Source organism: Myiozetetes cayanensis, unplaced genomic scaffold (genome assembly GCF_022539395.1).
Source record: "Myiozetetes cayanensis isolate MyiCay16 unplaced genomic scaffold, myiCay2020 scf20-37, whole genome shotgun sequence".
Classification (NCBI taxonomy): Eukaryota; Metazoa; Chordata; class Aves; order Passeriformes; family Tyrannidae; genus Myiozetetes; species Myiozetetes cayanensis.
This window is the reverse complement of record NW_026087412.1, coordinates 3,346,301-3,371,012: the sequence shown is the minus strand read 5'-3', so window position 1 is coordinate 3,371,012 and position 24,712 is coordinate 3,346,301. Positions and strand designations below refer to the sequence as shown.

The 24,712-nt window shown below is 48.1% G+C and overlaps 1 protein-coding gene across 2 annotated transcripts in view; it reads right to left on the bottom strand.

Annotated features, from left to right (window-relative positions):
• The window catches only part of RNF216 (ring finger protein 216), a 77,317-nt gene that overhangs the window by 28,323 nt on the left and 24,282 nt on the right, over nt 1-24,712 (bottom strand). For both annotated transcript variants that reach the window (XM_050317545.1, XM_050317546.1), the window contains exons 8-13: nt 23,684-23,798; nt 23,254-23,393; nt 22,293-22,343; nt 21,186-21,323; nt 19,881-20,029; nt 19,356-19,434 (exon numbers count right to left, since the gene is read on the bottom strand). In XM_050317545.1, the coding sequence (XP_050173502.1) occupies nt 19,356-19,434; nt 19,881-20,029; nt 21,186-21,323; nt 22,293-22,343; nt 23,254-23,393; nt 23,684-23,798 (672 nt within the window). The remainder of the gene's footprint in view (nt 1-19,355; nt 19,435-19,880; nt 20,030-21,185; nt 21,324-22,292; nt 22,344-23,253; nt 23,394-23,683; nt 23,799-24,712) is intronic.

The window sequence follows — 24,712 nt, the reverse complement described above, 5'->3', positions numbered from 1 at the left end:
GCAGATGAACCTCTCACAGGGGTCTCAGGCCTCCTCTCCCTGCATCTGTACTGACACAGCTCCTGCTACAGGGTTATGGCTTCAACAGGAGAAGGGAAAAAGTCTTACTAAGTCAAATTTCCTCTGTTCAAAGGAAGAAGTTTTATTCGAGGCGTTTTTGTAGTATGGTACACTTTTGTCATGCTGATTAAAAGACAGGGTTCATAACCAGTCTGAGCAGTCCAACCAAAAATAATAATATTTACAGCAGGTGCAAGAGGATTTTGCTAAGGCAGCTTGGACAGGCTGATAAAGAAAAAGGGGAAGATCGCTCCACAAAGGATCCTGCTCAAGGACAGGGCTCTGGAGCCCTCTTACGGCAGCTCGCTCTCAGCTTCCTCGGAGCAGAATTCCATGTATTCCTCATAGTATTATCTCTCTGCAGACAAGGATGCAATGCCATTGAGACTGGGTGGGAAAGAACACGATCCACCTGTGAGACTAAGCTTTGATCCCACAAATGTGAAAAATCCACACTTCCAGCTCCTTGAGTGATCCCTGATGGGTGTGCAAGGACTGGACAACCCCCACGTTTAAAGGGGGACAGAAGACACTGAGACCAACCTGAAGTGCTGCTTCAGCAATAGAAACACCTGAGGGGAGCTAAGGAAATGACCAAATCCACTGCTCCAGTGCCAGCAACTGCTCCACAGGGATGTCATGCTGTCCAGTGCCAGGAGGGAAAGGCCAGGTTGGTTTCACACCAACCCTTTCTCCAGGTCAGTAAGTTCTGACAGAGCCACAGAGCTCAGTTATGGACAGGCCCAAAATCTCTGTCCAGCAGCCACTCTGGGAGCAGAGAGGGAGGAGGCAGCTCGCCTTTAGCAGGGAACAGCACAGCTGCTGGGCTCCTAAGGGGTTACAGAGATTCAACAGCAGGGAAATATTTATGGAGAAAAGATGCTGAGCTGTGCATGTTTCCCAGGCTGGAGATGGTTTTAATTTACCTCTTGCAAAGGCTGTGATTATTTGCTGCTGGTTTTTGTTGAAAGCAGCTATTCGAGGCTCACCAACTCCCTCTGGTGTCGAAGCTCTGCAGCTGAGCCAGAACAAAACACCCCCTAAACCCACACAAACTACAAAGAAACCTCCTTTTTGTCCCCCTCTGGAAAAGAGGAAGCAGTATTTTAAGCATTAGTGATTACCACGGTCTTGCCAGGCACAAAGCATTTTTTGACTCTAGCACGCTAAGGACAGTACAGATATCTCCTAGAGTTTCCTTCTCCTTTCCAGCTCTCCTCTTTGGACACTGGTGTCTGACTTCAGCTAAACTGCAGCATCCACCACACTTCCTCACTAGATCTCCCTCCACAGCAGCCCCTGAGTGCATGGTTCTGGTCAGCATGGACATGAAAACTATGAGAAATTTTAAAACTAGGAAAGTATCCTCAGCATTACTAGACTAGAGTCAAGCACCCACTCCCCCTGGGACTAGCTGTACCCTGGGGGAGGAAGCTGTACCTCATCAGTTCTCTCATACCACTCCATAAATTCCAGAAACCTGCACAGCCCCACAGAGAAAAAAGCACCACTCTTCACCAGGGTTAAAACCATCACCTCCCTACCAGTGCTGCCTGCCCAGGATTTCCCAGATGCCACTTTGCTTTATGGCATGGCTCTTCTGCTTCCTTCTTGCAGCCTCAAGCTGCTCCTCCTCTGCTTTGTCTGTGTTTCTTCTCCTTTCTCTCACTATTGAGCTGCCACACAAGGGCAACCGAGACACAGGTCCTTATCCTCCCTGCTTGATCTGTAACTGCTCCTGTCCCCATTTCCACCTGGGGGATGTCCCTGCATCCCCTCCCTGCACCATCAGCCCCACACCTCTTCCCCAAGCCAGCAGAAGCTCGCCCAGCCTGGCAGCATCCCTCAGCCCACATGAGCGAGGCTTCCAAGCTCTCCTCATAAAGCATCTACCCCGCTTCACATTCTCTGATTAATACATACCTTGAAGTGAACCATAAATATTTGCCTGGCTTTTCTGTTAATCTTGCTCTGACATAGCTATTAGGATTACTGGAGTGCAGGCTGATAAGCAATGGGGTGAGTGCTGGAGTGTTTTGGGAGATGACAGTAACACCTCTCTGTATTTCACTGATGTGGATGCCTCGGTGACCTGCACTAATCCACTTGGAAAATTACTATGAGAGAACAAAGAGTCTTGAAATACGAAGCAGGAGGTGGAGTGCTGCAAAGAGAAGTTTATTTCCAGACAAGCCTTTTCTAAATATACACATAAACATCTGTATTCAACACAAAGTGGAGAGTCAGAAACGAGCAGAGAATAACCCAGAGCAGGACCTTCCTGCACACCCCACATCCACGTGGCTTGGTCCAGCAGGAGAAACCCAGGAGCCCTAGTTTATATAGCATGACCTTTCTCTCAGTATACATGTACTGAAATAACCACTCCCAGCCTGAACATTTAACAAGCCACCATGCCAAAAATAAAAGCTGTTTTGCAGAGTTCGGGCCAAAAAGCAGAGGTTTGGATGCAGTGATGACCTACAGCCCTTTTCACACAGATCTCCTGCTCCTGAACACCAAAACGGTGCTTAGTTTCTCTGCAGGATCCTCAGGAGAGTGTTACCTCCTGAGTCCAGGCTCCCACTCCTGGCAGTCTGTCAGCCAGTCATGTCTGTTCACACCTAGCCTGCCCAATCTAGCCGGATCACAGCTTGAAATCCTGTGGCTACAGGCTGTGATGATGCTACAGCAATAGACTTCAACCCAGAAAGAGCCAGAAGTGGCCATTAAATAGCTAAAAGCATCTATTCCCTCTATCAAAAATCCTGTTTATAACTAGGTATAAAGTCTCCTCCTTCCTCCTCAATCAAGATATCCAACTTGATCCAAAAGCTTCAGGATGACTCAAAGCATGGGTTTTCAGCCAGCTTTGCCTTTTAGACTTTTAATACTAACTTATCATTATCTTTTACATTTAAAACATTGCACACACCTCTGGAGGTGTACCCTGACAGACTCATCGAGTGATCTCATAACATTTCTCCTTAAAGACTTTAACATCTTACTGTAAGGCAGATTTCTAGACTGCAGAGAATAATTTTAAACTCTTTAAAAGGTCTTCTGGCTTCCTGTCATACTTGACTAAGAATCAGAACAAAACACTTGGTGTCACTAACGCCATAATAAAAAGAAAAAATGATCTTTCTCTGACTCTACGTGCCCCAACATGCAAGTCCAAAGACTACAACAGCTTTCCTAATGATTGGCATTGCTTGCTTTCACTTTTTCATAGTGATGTGAGGTACTTCAGAGGAACTATCCAGTCCAAATTTTTGGGATAGCACGTCATCAGGCCTGCAGATAGGGGCAAGAAGGGTCACTGATACTGCAGAGAGGCATTCTGGGCAGAAAGCAGCCTGGAATAACGCATGCAAACAGATCACGGGAATTTTGCATCTTCCTGACAAGCAGCTGTAATGATTCCATGTGGGAGACAAGTCAGAGGACTGTCAGAGGTCTGTTTTGGTACGGCTGTGCAGTTGCACAACTCATTACACACAACAACAGTCCACCCAATGCGTTGAGTAAATACCACTCAGTTTTACATAGCCAGATCAGCCAGGCCAGCCTTTCCCCACACCCTGCAGCTCCCCCAGTGCCTTTGGGCTCCTGGGGGTAGGGGCTGTTTATCCAGTCTCACAGGCAATGAAAAAATTAAAGCACAGGCATACAGGAATGGCAGGACAGTGTGTATGTGCAGGTGCACACACAGCATGCACACTAACTGCAACACTTACTTCTGCATATACTTTTTGGGCACTGGTGATGACAGATATCCCATTTCTTTAAAAAACAAACAAACCAAAAAGCCAACCTGAAGAATAATCCTTGATTTCAGAATAATGACTGATCGCTGTCTTAGCCATGGCAACTTGCCACCTCTAAACGGATGCAGGCGAAGCATAACATGTCTCTTATTCAGCAGCTCCTTCATTCCCATTTAACTTTCAGAGCTCGCAGGAGGGAACAGAAAAGCCAGCAGCTACAGCTAATGCACAGCAGCTCTCTCCTGATCAGGCCATCTCATTCCTCACCCCGGCTCTGCTCACAGCTGGACCGCGAGGCTGCCCCTTGCAGCGACAGAGATTGGAGCCGACGACAGAGATTGGAGCCGACCGCGCTGTCACACACACGGCCCTGCACAGCCATCGCCTCCCAGCACTGCCCTCTGCCACGAGTCGCCCACGCTGGGATGGAGAGAAATTAAAATGTGTGCTATGGAGTCAGTAAAGCTCAAGGAAAGTAATTGCAAGTGTCACAGCAGTACGTGAGAGTCCGAGTTTCAGACAAGGAACCCTGATCCAGGTGTTGGGGGAGCACTCAGGGCTTTGGTCTTTAGAGGATCCCCGACATTTCTCTGTGTGATCTTTGCTCTTCCTCATTTGTACACCCTGAGTTCATCACAGTGCTTGGATCAGGGGAAGCAAGTATGTCATTGAATGGTTTGGGTTGGAAGGGACCTTAAAGCTCATCTCTTTCCAATCCCCTGCCATGGGCAGGGACACTTCCCACTATCCCAGGTTGCTCCAAGCCCCGTCCAACCTGGCCTCGGACACTTGCAGGGATGGGACAGCCACAGCTCCTCTGGGCAAATATAATTATACACAAAGCACTGCCTTTCGAAAGAGCAGTGCTTGTCTTTTTAGATCAGGGGTCAGCTGGGAGTAGGTAAAGGGTGCTTTGCTTTTGGAGAGCAGCTCAAACCAGCTGTGTGAAGTCTCCTGTGCAAAACACGGTTTAGTCTGGCAGATGGAGATGCTAAGTAAAACTCATTAATCTGTTAGCACTTTCACCCACCCACCAAAATCCCAGTGGTCTGAAGTCATGGTTTTCTGACACAAATCTAGAAATCTATAGCTTATACAACAGCTGCAACCAGAATAAAGTTCCAAGAAGAAAAAAACCCCATGTTTAGTTTAATTACATGGATAGGTCAGAATTATTCAAGACAGGGATCTCAGAGAGATCAAGAGAAATCTGTATCTGAAAGTATCTGCATGATTGTTCATGGTACAGGATTGGAAAAGGCACCTAGTGACTCCTGCAAAGTGCCTGCTCTTCATTCTGCATACCTGAAACATGCCACAGAGGGTTAAGGCCACATGATCACAAAACCCTTCAAAAAATAAGCTTTCAGTACAAAACACTCCAGCTTTCATCTGCAGACAGAGCAGCTACAAACCCAACTCTTGTTCACATAACCTCGTCTCGCTGTCCTCTCCCCCAGACACGGCACAGCAAAGACCAAGGCTGCAAAACAACAACTAGGGAGCCCAGAAGCTGGCAAGATGTGCTCAGGGCTGCCTGGTGCTGAGCCTGCCTCCATATCTAGAAAGGTTCAACGTGCTCGTTCTGGAAGGCCAAGGAAAACTAAAAATAGCAGCAGGCTACCAGCAAACAACATGACCTGGCACAGCTTCCAGCTCTACCTGAACAACCCCTCCGATAGCTGCGATCCTTTGCCTTGTTTGGGGAGGACGTGCCGGAAGGAGGCACTTTGAGGTTTTTACTTGCACGGATAATTGCACACACAAACTTAGGGATGGAGGTAATGCAGTAACAGCACCGGCACTCAGGGGATCATCTGGCTCTTTCAGACTGGGTTTTTTTTTATTAAGCCTGACATCCGCTCACGGAGAGGAGGGAGCACCCTCGCCTCACGTGCCAGGAGCCAAAGCCTCGCACAGCAACTGCCTCTTAGAGCAGAGACACCATCCGAGAGCATCTGCTTTGTTTTAACCTCTGCCCTTCAAGGAGGACACAGAAAGGGGGGGAAAAAAAACCCAAACCCTTTAAGTTGCAGACCAGCTTTGTTGGTGTGTACGAGGCTGGATATCACGGCGAGGCTTTTCAATCAGAAAAGGCCTCGGGGAGAGCTGTTCACCTCTCGGCTTCTGGATGGTATCTCTGCCACGAGCAGCCCATGGATGTTGCAGCCCTGAAGACAGACCCCAATTTCAACGGGGTTTTGAGATTTAGCTTAAAGGCATGCACACTCCCAACACAGAAAATGGGGTCAAAGAAGCTTCTTTTGAAAAAATAAATAGAGCAATAAAGCATTCTTTCAGATTGGCTTCACAGGGGATAAATCACTGAGCAAATACAACCATCTTATCTCGTTGGCAAATGGCACGTTATAGTGTCCAGCTTTACGGGAAATGCGCTGCTTGGTCGGAGAGCAAACCGACTTCTCATTGTCTAGAAAAATGCTGCTCTTTACTTTTTACAAGATTTGTTTGTTTTTTTTTTTTTAAAAAAACACCCCATGATCTCTAAGCTGTGCCAAGCCTGCTTTGCCCTCCTGCCTCTTGACGCTTTCCTGGATGCCTCAGGACTTCCTAGCAACCTTACAGCAGAAACACAATCCATCTCCTTTGACCAGGAGGACAACTTGTTTAAAACAGTATCCCAGTGGCCCTCCTGGCATTCCCACACGGGTGGGATGCAGCGGCCGTGGGATCCCACAAAGGCCAAGGAGAGGAAGAGGGTGAGGCAGGCAGGGCTCTCCCAGTCTGTGGAGGCAAAGCTTCACCCAACCCTCCGTTTTCAGCCTCTCTTTGTCCCTCCTAAAGCCCAGTGCTGACATAAAGGGCACCCAGGGAGGAATGCAGCCACCCAACAGCTGAGGGGTGCTTACAGAACCATCGCTGGCCGCGGGATCCAGCGGCGGCGGTGCCTGTTCAGCGTTTTGGCCCTGATTTATGACGAGTGCGCTCGCGTTTCCATTAGCCACAGCTCTCTGAGCTGACCCCTCGGCTGGGAGAGGCAGACTCCACATTAAACTCCCATCAGCTTTCAGTCCCGCTGACCTCAGCCCCAAAACTCGCAGCCATGTTTTACATCAGCCGGGCCGACGCATTCCATTAATGCTCCCCCCCTGGCTCGGGGAAACATCTGCTCTGTTTACAGTGGTAGCAGCACAGAGACCACTTAAAGCATCACCTCTGCCCCCACCCAGCCCACGGTGGGAGGAGCAGCCACGCACGGGTCAGGCCCTGCACCTCCTGACCCCCGGCACTACAACCTGGCCTTTAGTTATTCAGCAGGGCAGGGGTCACTTAAACCATCAGGGCTCAGCAGAGGTGTTGGGCAGTAGCAAAGAAGGTGGATTCCTCCAGGCCAGAAGCTCAAGTTTGAGAGAAGAATTCGTGCTGACCCCAGCAGAAGATGAGCAGGCTGACTGGAAATATGGAAGGATTAAAGAATGCCAGCAAACGATTACATTTTTTTAATCCCGATGGTTTTATGGATTCAGGCAGAGATTCAGTGGATATGGATGGTTAAAGCTCCACAGGTTAGAGTTCACACATGGAGGGCACCTCTCCAAATGTGCCTCTCTAGGGTGCTTGGTGTCAAACCCACCCCTGCACCCTTCTTAGCTCCACAAGTACCTGCAGGGTGGCTCTTCCCACAGCAAAAGGAAGGGACTGGATACCTTCCTGAAAGCAAAGCACAGCTCATCCACAACAATCCCCCAAAAGCACCCCAGACACCACCATGTACATTAGCACCCACCAGCTTCTCACTGGGAAAGCCCAACAGTTCTGAAATACCTGTTCAAGTAGGGGATGCTCACCTATCAGTACCATGTGCTGGAGAGTTAGGGCAAGTCTCCACCAGATCAAGGGTCTATGTTACTCCATATTTTCCCCACAGATTTTTGACAGCTGAGACCTCCAAAAGGCAAACCCCAAACACTGGTTGCTGCTATTGTTCCAGTGTTAGGTGCATCAAATTAACCCCAATGTCCTCTGTTGCTGCTGGAAGCTTTCTTTACTAATAAGCACCTAGTCAAGGCTCTAGCTGCTAACAAGCCCACAAGGACACAAAAACATACAGCAGCCTTGGAATATCCGACAGCATCTGCCACAATAGAGACAGAGCACACCACATACAGGGCATTCAGCAAGGGGCACCAGCTTTTAGTATAATGAAGTCAGGAACACAATCGGCTGTTCCCATCTCTGATCATCTCAACGGTTCACGAATCTGCTGCATTTCAGATTTCTGCCCTTTGACAGAGCTTGGGCTATGAGCTCACACAACAGTTAACAGCAGAGGACCACAAAGAGACCCTGACTCTCACAGAGGGCTTAGACCACTATTCAAACACCCCTGTAAACAAGCAACAACCCCCTAAACCACCATTTTACATCTTTATTTTAGAACTGCACACTAATGAAGTCTGGTTTGATTTGGGCTGTGCCATGCATTTCAGTTGATTTAACCCCACCAATCCTGAATGCAATGGCAGGTATTGGGGAAGGAGAAGAATAAAAACTGTGTTTGCTCTCAATCTTCTGCAATACGTTAGAGAGGAGTGACACAATCTACACAAAGACTCCCTGTTTTTCACTTCATTCCCAGCATCCAAAGTGTCAGCAGGTCACAGCTTTGCCAATTCTACTGCAAAGGTAAAACACTGAATTAAGAACGCAATTTTATCTAGTTCCCTTTCAACCAAAGAGATGAAAATTCAGTCAAAGAGGAAAAATTTGGCACTGAATCAGACAAACCAAATTGTCCCTTTCCGGTTCCTTAATTCACATGTTAGGGAACAACCACAGCTGGGAATTTCAATCTCTGGAGCAATTAAAGAAAATTAAATTCAGGGAATGAGGCCTTATGCACTCAAAGCTTCATTAACCCTGTTGCCTTTTAATTAAATACGTGCACATGAAATTTTGGACAGAAAGAGCATTTGCCTTACTGACAATGCTCGGTTTTAGTGGCAAATCAGAACCTGCCTTTAGGGGAAAAAAAAAAGATACTGGGATAGTAAACTCTAGACCTCTCCAGCTCCACAATGGCTTTATTAAATACAGTAAAAATTACTGCCTATCACCAGCTCCCACTCCATGGGAACGTCTGCTCTCCCTCAAACACCCTCAGCTGCACCAGCAAAGCTCTGCTTTGGGCTCGCTTCAAGATAACAGGCAACCCCACCACCACTAGGGATAAAAACATGAGCCAGGATTTAAGAGCCACACACTTATTACGATCAGTAAGAGAAATAAAGTTGGCGAGCTACAGCAGGATAGATTTTACAGCCCACGGAGAAGAGATTAGAGCAGCCAGCGACTCGTTTAAATACTGCTCATCCTCACAAAAGGCTCCGGCAGGCGCCAAAGGCGTGTGTGACTAGGACAGTTTAGAGGATAATCTTTGAAAGGGGATATTGTCAAGTCTGCCCAGCCTAAATATCGAGCTGGCTTTGTGTGAGTTACCACCTGAGTTGTGAGGGAGTCACGCCGCTCCCGCCTTCCCGGGGAGTATCAGTGGAGCAGCTCCGAGTTCACCAGGACGCGCGACCGCCCGGCAGGGACTGAGCACCGACTGCTTTGATGCTCCCCCACATCCATCCGAAACGGTGGCACCCAACTGATGCACGGGCAGGCACTCACACGCACTGGGAACAGCAGCACAGAGAGGGAATAAACACACGGTCTCCAAGAGACTTCTCGGGAATCTGACACCTCGGGCCAGACGTTTCACCCAGAGCTGTGCTCTCGCCCCTCATCATTAGCAAGCAAAGTTACACCTCTGGGAGAGATTAGATGTCAGTTTGTTCATTTAAGGCATCTTTTTTGGGAGAGGGACTTGTCCTTTGCCGGCACAGACTGATGCGTTCTGTGGTTGTGTTTTATCGCTGACCCCTGTATTTCAGCTGTTTTGACTACTCAAAGACAACGGGGTGCATTTAGAGATTACCTTCCCTGACTGTCACTTACCATAAGAGTCAATACATTTTACAGCCAACGACACTTCCCTTTTCACACGTGCCCCCCCTCTCAAGGGACAAGCTAAGGCAACAGCACAACTGTTCACACAAAGCCTCCAAGAGACACCAGATTCCCAAGTGGACGCTCTGCCCAACTGAGTGAAGAAGCACAGCTCCATTAACCAGAGACAGGCAATTTCTCATGCCCAGCATTCACAGGTTAATTGCTGCATCCCCAAAAGAACGTTCTTGTTCTGGTTTCATAGCAGCCATGCTGCCTCACACGGAGCAGAGTGAGCTGTTTGCTGCTGGAGGATGCCCTTGGTACTACCAAGGACAATTTGAACGCACCGAGCTCGACAGGCTCTCGCTGAATGCAAAACCAAACACAGCCCCTTTGCTTCCCCAGCCTTTGACACCTACAGGGGAAGGGGCTTCCTACTACAGTTCCAGCAACGAGGAGCACATGAATTTTGTGATGCTTGAAGTGCTGCCAGGCAGAACACAACCCATCACTCCCTTCCTCTGCTCCTGAAAATTACAGGTCCGTTAACCCTTCCGTGTGCGTGAGGTGGTTTTCCCATCTGCAAGCAGCAAATAAGGAAGGAGGATGTACTTAGTGTGCTAAGGGGGGAAGGAGACATTTCCAATGCAAACCTGCTCGTACAGACTTCTGCTCCCCATTTGGATGCTATCACTTTATGATGACAACATTTCCTGACCCAGATTCTGTCTTGCTCCCCATTCCTCTGCTACAAGTAGTAATTAGTAATGTCAGCGTTCTGGCTGAATTGCTACAGTCCCATTAATAATGCAAGAGTAGTAACAGAGAGAGCAGAAGAAGAGAGGCTTGAAGGTTAAAAGCAATAGGAGAATGTGTTTTGGGGGGCATTGGAAGGGGAGGGGGGAGGAGGAGCAGAAATGCTGGCCTACTGAGATTATACACCATCCACTTCAAAACATATCATTCCTTTCAGGTGGAAGTGGTGGGTGAGTCAGTCATGGCTAATTAGAGGATAATATGCAAATAGGAATGACACACAGAGGTGATTTTCACTAAATTAGAAGTAAACTAGTGTTTCACCTTCCTTTTCCCCCTCTAAACTTGCTGCCTCACCACTTCATGTTCCCGTTTCTCTGTTACTCATGTTTCAGAGGTCAATAGTAAGCTGGAATCCCCACACATGACACACACTGAAGTTTCCTCTCTCTCCAGAGAACTCAAGCAGAGACCAGCCCATACCTGCCCATCTACAGCCAAACCTTTAATGCAGCTGCTCTGGGCACACCTTAACCCGAGGCTCTGATGAAGCTGTCTATGACATGTACTCTGAACCTAAAATAGAGCTGGGTTTGAACAGGTAACCCAGCATCTCCCTGTGCTTCCAAGGCCAGGGAGTCTTCTCCAGCTGACAGCAGCTCCCTCGACAGCAACAGCTTCACCCCCACACAGGGCACACAAGCCTGCCCATGGCACTGAATAAAGCTGCTGGAACTGCACCCTCAACTGCATCACCTGGGAACTGTTTTTTTATCTTTTATTTTCTCTCTTCCTGCTAAGACCAGATAAAGGAGCCCACAGGTTTGGTGTTGATTCCTCAGCTGTTTCTGTTGTTGAATGAAAACTCATGTGGAAAGTGGAAAGCCTGAAGCATCCCCTGCACACCAGGAAGGCGGCGTGTTTGTTGCTGACTCTGGTCCAACACAAAAAAGCAGGTACCTTCTGAAGGGGTTGATGGCCCCTAGTTTTCTTGAGGATTTATAAGAAATGTGAGCTCACTTTGAAAGGTCTTGCCTCGTAGTGTTTGGCATTTACAGTTTCCTACATGGTACCAGGCCTCTTGTGAAGTGATACTGTACAAACCAACACCTGTGCCCTTTCCATTAGCTGAAATCACACACATCTCTCTTGAAATACATATTTCAATAAATCAAGCTTATCAGTGTAATTACTGGACTGCAGCACAGCTCACTCTAACACTTAAGAGAACTACTCCAAAGTCCTCCAGCACAAAGGGCTCAGATGACTACCCAGAAGGGATAAAAAAGCCAGCAGGCTCATGGAGATGAGCTCATGGAAGAGTGGCAAAGGAGGAAAAAAACCTGGAGGGGGATGAGCTTCAGAACTGCATGGTGTTTTCAGAGACCTTTCAAGTATCACTTCCTCTGCAGAGAGGAAGTGAGAGGAGCTGGAGGATCTCGGATACAAACAGCTTCCCCTCCACGACAATGAGAGAAAAGAATGGGTGTTTTTGAAACAAGGAAAAAAAAAAAAAAAAAAGGAAAGCAGGCCAGCCCTGAGCACACTGTGACCAAATTAGGAAACAAACTCTACTGACAGCCTCCAGAATGGCCATGGTCTGCAGCAGCCTTGTATTAGCTCAGGAAGTCTGATGACTGTGTCATCTGCTGAAATCTGTTTATGTGCAAACAGAAAGGAGAAGCAAAACACCTCCTCACACTCCACAGGCCAGGTTAGGCCATCCCAGGCTCTGGCCTGGAGGATTCATCAGCTGCCCTGACATGATGCTATTCCAAACCTCTGCTGCTGACTCATGCCCCTCCAAAGATAACTCTGCCCTGGAAGCACTAAGGTACAGCAAAATGAGGAGTGTGGGGCTTTTTAAGTGCATGTTTTAAGTGGTTAGCTGTGGCAGATGAAGCTGAGGTTAGAGATCAGTGATTACTACGACAGGAATGTGAGGGGGAGGAAAGAGAGGGAAGATACAGCTTCTTGAGTAAGGTCGGAACAATGTTTTTAATTTGGCTTGGGAACAGCCTTTTTTCCATCCTCTCCAACCTCCATTTCCACTGCAGCAGCAAAATGATAACCTTGCTCCAACGCTGTGCAAACACAGAGGAGTTTTAACCTCAAACTGCCATGGAGGGCACCTGAACAGGGCTCCACAGCAGTCCCAGGGCAGCTTGGTGGCATCGTACCTGTTGTGAGGATGGACAAGTGACAGAGACGAAGCTGCTTCACTGTTTAAAAATAAAACAAATAATCCAACAAATGAAGAAATCTGAGCTCCCTGGTCCATACAGAGATTTAGGGTGACCACGTTACATTACTCCCTCTCTTGTTCTCTGCATGAAATGGAAGAACACCTCTCCTCCCTTTCATTTTCAAAGGGATGTAGGAGGAAAAAGCAAAGCTTCCAGCTCATCTCAGCCTCAGCACAACTACAGGTTTCAGGATCCTTCCAGTCCCAGCAGTTTGGCTTTGGGGACTGCTCTGCCAACATTCAAGGCAGCTCAGGGCCTTTCACACCCCAGCCAGGGTGCTCTTATCCAACCCCTCACGGAATCCATCAGCTACTCTCCAAATTCACTGTCCTCATACCACTGCACTGACCACCACAGGTGTGCTGCTGCTCCCAGTGGCCCCTCTGCCTAAACAGTCACAGGCCGTGCCCAGGGAGAGGTCAGACAAGATGCTGAGGCTTAAATTTCCATCTCCACATGAAGTTGTGCTCAGTTTATTACTCCTGGACCTTTCCTTGGCAAAGGACAAATCTCTGGAGGGAAGGTAGCACTGCTACCCCATATGGACCTGACACAGAGGTATTCACTGGTCAGTGAACAGCAGGACAATTGCCTTTTCATTGAGTGGATATTGCTATAAAAGGCAGAAAGCAAGCACAGGAGTAAGCTTTGTTGTTTGAAATTGCACTGACTTAGTCTATTTTTAAAGGGACTAGTTTGAAAAAGCTGCTTTCAGCAGCTTTTTTCTTCTCCTCCAAGAGACAGATACCCCATTTAATCTGACCTCTTTCCTCAGGTCCATTTCCAGGCTGGGCTTCACCCTCTCCTCCTCTGTCAGACTCATTTATCAAGTGAAGCATTTCCACATACCACTGCATAAATAGACTTGACCTTGTTAAAGCAGCAGCAGCACCTGAGCTCCCACTGATGGAGTCTCTCTACCTCACCACAGCAATTAACCCAGCCCACTCCTACCCTCTTCTGCAGGTGGGATATTCTCAGAGCTCCTACAGCCCCTTCCTATGTGTCCCTAGGAAGAGTGACAGGTAGATAGACAAGGCAAGGAGTGATTCTGGGCTGATTATTGTGCCTCCTTCTCTACAACGGGGCATTTAGGAGTCACTACTGCTGGCACCACTCAGTTCTTGTAACTGCTCCTGCCCAGACCAAGCACACGGCAAAAATCAAAGCGTATGGGAGTATCCCTGGCACGTGGCTTTCCCTTGTTCCGCTTGCAGTTTGCTCCCAGGATAAGCAGCTTGCCCAGCATAAAGCTGGAGGTGAGAAGATCTCCTGACTCTCAGCACTCCCCAGACAACCTTGACCCTCCCCAGCTCGACGGGGTGGCCCACGGGGGTCAGCATGTGCACACTCTTCCTACACTGCTCCACTCTCCTGTTATCTACGGCAATAAAACCTTCCAGGGTTTTATCTGCTGCCTACAATCACCTCAACCCCACCTCCGACCTTGGTCCCTCCCTGTGGCTCATCCCTGGGAGGAGATGGGGAATCAGCATCGCCCGCCCGTGGCTCGGCACCGGCCCCGCGGCTGCGGCCCAGCTCCAATGTCCTTTTATGGAAGAAAAATGAAAATCGCCTGCCCGGCCGTGGAGAGCCTGAGCACAGAGCCGAGCACAGAGCCGAGCTGACAGACGGAAACTCGCCATTTGTTGTGGTTTTGGCACCGAGGGAGCCGAGCGAGCGAGTTCCCAGGCGCACGGCTCGCTTAAAAAGGGCGCAGCCGAGAGCGGCGGAGCAGGAGGTGCCGGGGATGCAACGCCGAGGAGAAACGTGGCAGAGCCAGGAAAAGATGTGCTGGACTGTTCTGCCAGCACGGACAGGCCTCTGGATCAAACTGCTCCATTCCCAAGCCCCATCCTTGGAAGTGTTCAAGGTCAGGCTGGATAGGGCCCTAAGTGACCTGGTCTAAGGGAAGGTGTCCCTGCCCATGGTGGGGTCTTTAAAGTCCCTTCCAACCCAAACCATTCGGTGATTCTACCAAGACATGTAGGAAGGTTCTCTTCTTCCTTGTCCCGACAAATCCTCCTAAGCTGCATTCCCAAAGACACAGGAGGATGGGAATTTAAGCACAGGCTGGGCCTTGAGGTCATTGCCACCAGAAAGGTACTAGAGGAGCCTGCCACAGCGGGTGCCACCTTCAGCTTTGCTCCCCACTAAAGCCGTGGGGCTGAGCTCCAAGTAACAATCAAATCCAAACAAACAGGCTCAAGGAAAAACATACGGATAACAGCAATAAGAATGTCTGAACAGAGAATGAGATGGGGCCACGGGACTCTCAAAATGTTTGTGCTGCTGTCAGGAAGCTGAATGAGACAGCAGGCTTCAACAGCTGGGAAAACATGTTGCAAAACAAGGAGAATTAAATAATTCTCCGTACATACATCCTACTCTGAGGCATTTTGGACAAGCTCAATTTCTCCAACCAGAGCAATCTTTTTTTCCATGTTGCATATGCACCCTGCCAGTGACAAACCTTGATACAGCGTAAGCCTAAACCCACAGCACATCTGGAGTCAGGCAGGGCAGCTCTGGGCAGCACAGCCCAGCCTTTAGCACAGAATAATGGGCCCTGTGGTATGTGTTGGATGACATCCTTGGACAGCTGTGTCATCCTGAACACATCCCCTGCTGCTGGGGGCTTGATTACACAAACATTTCCCCCTGCACCCTATAAAACACTCCCAACTGGATCATAGGTGGGGCTGCCTTGTTACCCACTTCTGAACCACAAGCAGCTCTGTGTCCCATTGCTACACCAGGTACAGAGACCAGGCGTGTCAACCAGCACGCCCCTCACCTCCTTCTGTAACTTCAGGTCTTGTTGATCATGCAAAACAATTTATTTCAGCAAGACCACTCAGGCCAAAGCTTCTGCAAAGCATTTGGTGTGACTTACACTCATTAACAGCAGCAGTGGTGCCGTGTGGGGGCCCTGCTAAGAGCAGCTGTGTTCAGGCACAGCTCACCAGGCAGAACTCGCTACAAGTTCAAACCTGTCTCGCTTCCAACAGAAAATGAAGGTTAAAAGCAGCTGGGTGCATTTGTTCCTAGCCAGCACCTCAAAAAAAAAAAAAAAAAATCAATTCTGAGACATTCTAGGAGCTTAACAAGACATGCCCTAAAATACCAAATCTCAGTGCTGCAAATTAAAGCACACAAGGATTGCTGTGGCCAGAGAGCCTAACCTGAAGATGAAAAGGTGAAAGAGCAGAGATTTTCTCCAGGTAACACAGGCACATCAATGCTCATTTGTCCAGTGTGGCAGTTCAGCCACCCAGCAGACAAAGGCAGTCCCCAAAATCCACTGAGGACGGACTAAGGAGCCCTGCACAGGAATAGCAGCTGCCCAGGCTGAGAGCAGTGCCATTCCACACCGTGCAGCCATCACCCCTTCCACCCCAGCAGCACCGAGGCAGACAACTCGGTACAATAAAGTAACCAAGACACTACGCTATGCAAAGGAGTTTTAAGGAAAAGTCCTGGAAATGCACGTCCCTGCAATGTGGCCTGGCTGTGCAATGAGTGCTGGGGGGTTTTGAGCTCTCCTCTGCTGCTCCCTGCATGCATTATTTCCATGGCAACGGCAGCTTTCACCTCCCCATCTCTTGCTGGCTGAAAGCCCTGCAGTGCTTTGTGCTGAGACTGCAAAGAGGGGAAACCATCTCCCTCTCCCGCAACGCAGCGCCGGGAACAAAAGCCTTGTCTTCAACAGTGTGGGGTCCTGGGAGGAGGGAGGCTGAGCAGAGAGGATGGGCTTCCTTTTCTGGGGGGAAACAGCGGTTCCCCCACCGTGCCAAAGTGCACACTCACTTCCCAGTGCTGCACAACTCCACGAGCAACACGTGCCTTCCCTTGTTCTGCACAATCACCAGCTTTGGGTTCCCCCATAGTGCCAGGAGGGGAAATGCACATCATTAAAGATGGTAAATTCGAGCACTGCTTCCGTGCAGGGAGCCCTCCAAGATGGAGGTTCACCAAGCAGGCTGGAAAAGACTCCTGTCACAGGGAAGGCTGGCTCTACGTGCACTCAGCAACCTGTTATAGAGCAAAACCTCCGTACTCAGACAGGTCTGAGCAAAAGCTGCCTCTGCCCCAGCACCAGCTCAGACTGCACACACGCAGAAAGGGTGGTTTGCACGACAGTTTTCCTTGCCTAACTGAGCTTTTCCTCCACCCTGCTGTTTGTGATGTTAAGATTCAAGCCCTGGCCACCTAGCTAGCAGCCAAACTTAACTCCACACAGCTGGAGCCAGAGTGGCCCTGGCAGATGGTGCCAGCTCATCCTGGTGCTCTCCCCATCCTGCTGGGCACTCACCGAGGGCACCGCCAGCTCTGCCCGTTGCCCAGGTTACAGCTTGCCACATTTTGGTCCCTGCAAGGCTCAAATGACTGGAACTACAGGTGAGATGCATAAGCAGTGACCTGGCTATGTGTAGAGCTCTTATTGCTGAGCCCACATACAGCCAAAATTAAGGCTTCCAGCTGGTTCCCATCACTTGCTTCACAACATTATCCATAGCTGGCCCAAATATGAATCAACCTCCCTGCAAGATTTGAAGGAAAGCCTGAGAGTATCCACACGATCTCCCAAAGCAAGACAAAGGATCAGGTGATGGAGCACAGGAATACAACAGGTCCACCATCTGGTCCTCCTCTCCCCACCCTCAAAGAGCCCTGAGGTTTCGGGAGAGGCACATTTTGACCTTCCCCTTTCCACACTTCCCCTCACTTTTGGTTCAGCTGTGCAAGTGCAGCCCTTCCAAGCAGAGAGGGACTCCTTCCAGCATCAGTCATCACCACCACAGAGTCTGCCAGAGGCACTGCTAGCAAAGCCAAAGCATCCTCTCCAACCTCTGTGGAGTTCCCTAGATTAGCCCTTTCCTCCCTAAGGGCAATTGTTTCCTGCAAGCAAGAGCATTAACTGAAATTCTCCATTCTGGAGAGAGACTGAGATAGCAGGAACATGAAGAACCACTGCAGCTGATGCCATGAGACACCACATCCTGCTCTCCAAATTCCTCACCCTCGACTTCAAATCCTAAAGTCGTTAAAGACTTCTAAGAAGAGCACAAAGCTACTCAGCAGATTTTCAGCTAATGAATCAACACAAGCTGTCCAGGAAACCAGAAATCCAGCCCACTGGAATGCTGTAACCCTGGGGAGGGGGGGGAACAGGCAGTACACTAGGAAGGAAATGAAACAGCAAAGCAGAAGGAAAGGAACATTTCAGCACTGATCCCTCTTACAACAGCTACTCTGCTGCATTACACATTTTAGGGAAAAAACTACTTCAATTCGTTTTGCACACGGAAGGGTTCATGTTTTTCAAGCCTAAATTCTGTTCTGTGGTGCTGACATACCAACATTTTGAAAACAATTCGGTTTTTGCAAAAGCAGTAAGAAAAAACCTGATATTTAAACGTGAATCAACATTGCCACCTAGTGCCTGACAAACGTCCTCACTCCAACACTGGGACAATCCATCAGCTCTACCTTCCCTTCCCACATGCAAGGGGCAGAAGTTAGCAAAACCTGTCTGGAGATTATAGAGATCTAAACTGGAACTGTGCATCTTTCATAAGCAGGTTTCTCCCCCCAGCCAGTTCAATTTTCATGTCAGAATGCAAAGTCCACTCCTGGCAACTTCAGCTTCTCCAGACAATACAGGCAAATGCTGATACCACCTCAGTGTGAGAACCCAAAGCTATGGCAGCTGCAAGTGTAGGGCTAAAGCCCTCAAGAGGAATTTCAGTGGTTAGCAGCAATCTCTGCTGGAGGACAGACAGTTCCCCAAATCACATTCATTGTTGTGGCTACAGTGACACAAGAGGCCTTGTAGCTTCAGTGGCAAATCCTGCCCTGCCTTGGCTCGCTGGCAGCATAAGAAGGGTCCTGCACACGTTCACAAGACTGGAAAACGCATTTCTGTGCTTCTGTTTTTCCCCAGCACAGATGGTGCAGAAGCAGCGAGTTCTCCCCCACTCCATCCCCCCACCTGGCCTGATGGTTCTCCTGCTATGGCCATTAAAAGACTGAGAGGAGCACAAAGATCTTGTGCCCTTGGAATGGCTGACATTTCAGCCAGCTCTCCCAGTCAGTTTTTTTGTCACTTCCAACTGGATCTCTATTCAGGTGACCACATGAAAGAAAAATGCAGATTCTAATTCCCTCACGGATTGCACGTAAGGCTGTTTCAGCTCATTCTCCAGAAAGTTTATAAGATAAAAGATTACAGTTTGGTTTTGACTTTTAAACACCCAGTTCCTTGTTCACCTGAACCACTTGCCTATAGGCAAGACAACAACCTGCACCATCCACAAGCTGTTTTAGCCAACATCTTTCAAGACAAGACAGGAATCCTGCTCTCTACCAACAGTGCCCTGAAATTCATCTGTCCAGCCACGCACTTAGGGAATATCAGTAGGATCCAGCAAACACTTTGGCTGCTGCCCTGTGGAGCCACGTGAGATATTTATTCACCTGCTGCTAGCAAGTGTGAGTTGTCCTCCCAGCTCTCCTGCCCAGCACTCCAGAAGAGACCAAATGGCAAATATCCCCCAATTACCTTTCTGCAGCGGGGATTAGGGCAGCTGAACCGCTTCACGTCGTTGTCCAGTAAAGCTGGGAAGTTACAGAAGGGACACCTGCAGCCCAAAATAAGATGCCATTAATGCAGAGTGCCAAACATAGCTTTGCTGAAGGCAGATTTAGTCAAATAGCTGTGTGGAAGTTACTAAGGCTGCCAACCCAACGCCTGTCGCCAGGATGTGCTGACTGCTGCCTTTTTGCTCATATTTCTTCGATCACTTTCCTGTTTGCAATCAAAATATTATATGCTCAGCACTGCTTTTGACCGTGTAATTTAGAGGATCAGCACAGAGCTGGCAAGCAAGTCTTGGGGGAGACAAGTCTATTGAATTTTAATCTGCTCCTAGTCAAAGGCAGAATAAAAACAGACCTGGGAAGGCAGAAGCCTGAATTTATAATCCAGCTCTTTGAAAGCTGCCTATCTCAGAGTCAGCACGCATTTAGGGTTTCAGGGAACAATTCTCTACAGCAGTAAGTGCAGTATCCTCTGCAGGACACTCACCTGACAAGCTCATCTGCACAGGCAGCAGCCACCTCCTCCTCAGCTTTCCTCTCGTAGTATTTACAGAGGATGTTCTCTGGAAGCACTTTCTCCAGCTCACTGGTGGGGAAGGAACATGTGCAACTGCCTTCCATGCAGCTGAGCTCTGACTGGGGTTGGGAAGAGAACTCAGGTTCAGTATGACACAATCAAAAAGCAAAACTCAGCACCCAGAACATTCCCAAATAAACCAGTGCAGAGCCTTGCTCAGGGGGAATAAGAGCAGATCCCAGAATTGTTTGGGTTGGAAGGGACCTTACGAAAATCATCCAGTTTCAACCCTCCTGCCATGGGCAGGGACACCTTCCACTAGCCCAGGTTGCTCCAAGCTCCATCCAACCTGGCTTTGGACACTTCCAGGGATGGGGCAGCCACAGCTTCTCTGGGCAACCTGTGCCAGGGCCTCATAATAAATCTTTTCTCCCAATACCTAATCTAAATCTACCCAAGATGATTGCCAGAGAATGGGTTCACTACAGAAAGAACAAGACTTACCTAAACAAACCAGGCCTCAAACAAACAGTGGATCACAGCTCACCCCAAGTCCACTGTGACCAGTGTTGGCCCGTTATTGTTGTACGTTCTCTGCTGAGAACCAGCACTCTGCTCACGAGCAGCGTGGTGCACTCTTTTCAATTAAGTCATATAAAATACAGCTGCCAGTTTATACATTTACATGAAACAGATCCCAGAGCACAACAGCATCCCACAGTTTGAGCATCATATCCTGAGGCAAAGGAGCACATTTACCTCAGCGCAGGCTAATGACTTGTTTATAGCTCAGTTAAGTACCAGGATAATTGCTACCTAAATCAGAGGCTAGGAAGGTTAGTAGTACCATAGAGGAACCAACCCCCAAATTAAGTTGGGATCACACTGATCTTATGGAGGATAAACACTCAGCCAGGAGGAAACTGGCCAAGTAATAGAGAGACAAGTGTTCTCTGTGCAGATACCGCTGGTTTATTACGTAAAAAATCAAACCCAGACAAGTTATTGCTGTTACTATGAACGCTGCAGAAAGTTTGCCTAACAATCAAGTTGCTAAGCAGAGAGCACAAAAAATGGAGGTCAGTAACACTGAAATCCTGTGCAAAGATCCCGTTGTGAAGTTGTTGGCTTCACGTGACTTGGATTTCAGGAGACCATTCAAAATATTTCCTGGGAAGCACATCTGCTTTAAGCAACAACATGAAACAAACAGCACTGTCACCTCCCAACGGCAATCTATCCATTTTCCCCTTGTCCAAGTTATGAAACTCTTACCTTCCCAGAGCCAAAAACTGCCTCCTGAGCATATTTAATTAGGCACTCCTTGCAGAACAAGTGACCGTCTGCACACTGAGTCAGCTCTTCGAAGGCAAACTCCCCGTAGCAGCAGCGGCACTCGATCATCTGCCCGTCCTGCAGCCACCAGAGGAATCAGCATCAGCATCAAAACATCCATAGCTATAGCAACACACACACACACAACTGCAGGCCATAAACAACCCCAGCATTAACCCTAAAAACCAGCCACAGATATACACTGTTCCGTCAGAGATCCCATTTGGTGGTCAAAATTCCCTAAGCACAACCAGAAATGCAGTTTTATGTCACTTAATAGCTACTGTCCTGCTTGACAGGTTCCAAAAAGCTACAGAAGACAAGGTAATTAGTAATTCTTGGCCCACAGGCAGAGAAGCATCTTGGGTTTGGGAAGGTGCAGTTGCAGGGAAGCAGCAGAGTGTACACCACTCATGGGAAAACCCAGGCTCAGATCTGTTACCCTCTAAAGGAACATTTACCATCTAAAGGAACATTTACCATCTGCCTGGAGAGACCTCATCTTGGCCTCTTCACTGCAGGGCTGGAGAAGCTTGCCACTGCTAAAAAAGTTCTCCAAAGTTTGAAGAGAAATGGGCATGGAGACCAAAAATGTAACCCACAGCTGCTGTATTCTTCTCTAAATTTTGCTGAAGACCTGATTTTCAGGTTTTTAAAGAATTTTTTCTGCCAGTGAGGAAGGCCTTCCCACTGGCCGAGCTCCAACAGCAGAGGATCTGTTTTAAACAGTCATAATGGGGGGAGCAAGAGCCAGCCTGGTGCTATTCTATTGCAGTGTTTGTTCTGAGCAGTGAAGGTACAAGCTGAATTACTGCAGATCATTACCAGCATCAATATTGTCTTGCTGGCCTCAGCTCTCATCTACCTTTCCTAAAAGCCAGCCAACAACACACCACACAGGTCTTGCCAGCTCAGCAAGAGCAGCACAGTGCAAACAGAGCCTCAGAAAAGCTCCATTCTGGAAGCCAAAAGAATCTGTGAAGTGGGAAGTGCAAAACAGTGGCTATGCATAAGCTGAACTCAACAGATCACATTATAGATACTGACCTTCTGATACTGCTCCTCATTCATCTGCAGAGCCAGGAGGAAGTCTGCATGCTGCAAGAGAGACGTGCATCTGTATTTACAGAACAGATAAAGCAATTTTCCAAACTTACATTATCTCAGGACTTGCAAACCACCATAAAAGGCTCGCTGTCTGCTCATAACATCACTCAGCCCAGCCCTCCAATCCATTAAGCTATTTATGATTCAGCTAAAACAGATGGGAGAAGCAAAGGCAGCAAGAACAAAGAACTAAATTCTATATTATGGAGGGCTGCTGGTTCAGGTTTCCATGGGCAGAGATGATCTCACCCAAGGGGCCCCTCCAGAGAACATGAGCTTTGTGTTTCAAAGGAGACACTATCCATCTGCCTGGGAGACAAGGATCTATAAGGAGCTGCTTTAGAGAGGACTGTGGGTGCAGAGCTGTGAATTCAGTCCTTCCTCAGCCTATGAGCGGGTGTTGCAGGGTTCTGCTTCCAGACACACAGCTCTCAGCACAGGACAAGCCAGTTCTGGAGCCACAGGATTGCCAGCCTGTGGAAGGGAGAGTGAGTGGACAGCCTGCCTTGGGGCTGGTCATTACTCACCACCACCACTGAGCTGCAATTACAAGCCCTAAAGCAGCAGAGAAGCCTGCTAACAGTTAGAGGAGAGGATTAGTTAGCAGAGTTTTTACCACTTCATAGCAAAAAAAGAAAAGGCCTGGAATGGTGTTTGCACAAGTAGCAGCTGCACATTTAAGTAAATATGAAACTCTGTACTTGGCTTCTTTCCTTTCAAATTGAGTTACTTGGGAAGAGACATATGTGTTAACAGGTAGGGAAGGGGCAAACATAGTTATTCAATATTTGGTTCAGTGTTTGAGTTTCTGTAAGAGACAGATTTTCACATTTAGGGCCAAAACCTTGACAGTTGTTGAAGTTGTTTGCACCAGAAGATCAAAGCAGCTCCTATCACTCACCTCTGCCATCTCTTTCACTTTCTGCTCATAGAATTCCTGCTCCAGTAGCACCGGTGGGAGAAGAGAGAGCTTGTCATAGGACCTCCAGTGCCGTCTCTTATTCTCCAGGAAGAACATGCGCTTCTCAATCTTCACATCCCCTGAAGCAGAGTTCAAGGCACAGTGAAAATGGGAATGGAGCAGCCAGAACAAAGCTCAAACCCTTCCTCCTCCACACACCACCAGCTGTGTAACTTCAGCATCTCAAACAGCACTGTACCGAGCAGAGGCACTAATGAAGAGGCTCTCCAAAACAGATACCAGGCAGTGACAGAAACTCGGCTGTTTTGGGACCACATCCCCTTTTTAAGAGCAGTGCTTTGTGCTGCAAGCCAGTTCTGTTCACAACAAGGGTGCAGAGAACACAACACGCACATAGCTTGGCATTTACCTTGCTCAAATTTGAAGTCTATATACGAATATTGATTCATTTCTTTCCTCCTTTTCCGTTTTCCGCTGGTTTCGGGAGACAGCTCCTGCCATTTTTTGATAGCATCTGAAAAGGCCTAGAAAACAACACACAGACTTAAATCCTGTGCCTGGGAGAAAGCAAAAGCACATACTTCAAGCTGAAGCACAGTACAAACATTGGCATAGGACTGATCCAAAACTAGAAAGCCAAACACCCAATATAGAGGCCATTTTATATCCTTCCTTTGCTCACCTTGTTATGTACTCATAAAGTAATCATTCCATAAAAACAAACTAGTTGAATGGTACTTCATAACACCTCATCTAATAGCTTGCATCACAGTGCAAAGTTGGTTTGGTTTTTTTTGTTTAAAAAAACGAGGTTAAAAATACTCAGTGCTCAATCAATCAAGTGAAGAGACAAGAAGCTTTTGTTTTAGTTAAGTCATGGAATAGCAGAGAAAGAAGCTCAAGCAAGGGGAGTGTATCAGAGGAGCAGATCCAAGTGAAAAACTCGAAGCCACACTGGCATTTGGTTTGTTGATACTTAAAACAAGTGTCTTTGCATCTCCCTTACAGTAAAGCTCTTATGTGGAATACAGGACTCATGCCACAAGTCATAATTAGAAGGAACAGGACACTGAGGCTTGGGCTTCTTTTCAATTCCACGCAGTCAGTTAACTAACAGCAGCAGTTAAATGTTTTCAGATTTAGCTAAATGTCTAGGCTTTATTGGCAATTATACTCCACTTCAGCAGAGACCGTAGGGGAACACTTCCCAGTTTAATGCATCACCCACCATCTACCAGACAGCGTTTCCCCAGCTCTCCTATTAAAGAGAAAGTAAAAACTTCCTGCAGCGTTCTGTCTGGCCAATAAATTTCAAAAAAATCTCTACTAAATGGATTAAAACTTCTTAAAAGGAAAGGAAGATTATTATAAACCCCATAATCACACACTAGCAGATGGTACAGTAAGGCAAAAGACGTCTCAGTGCTCTCAGCAGACA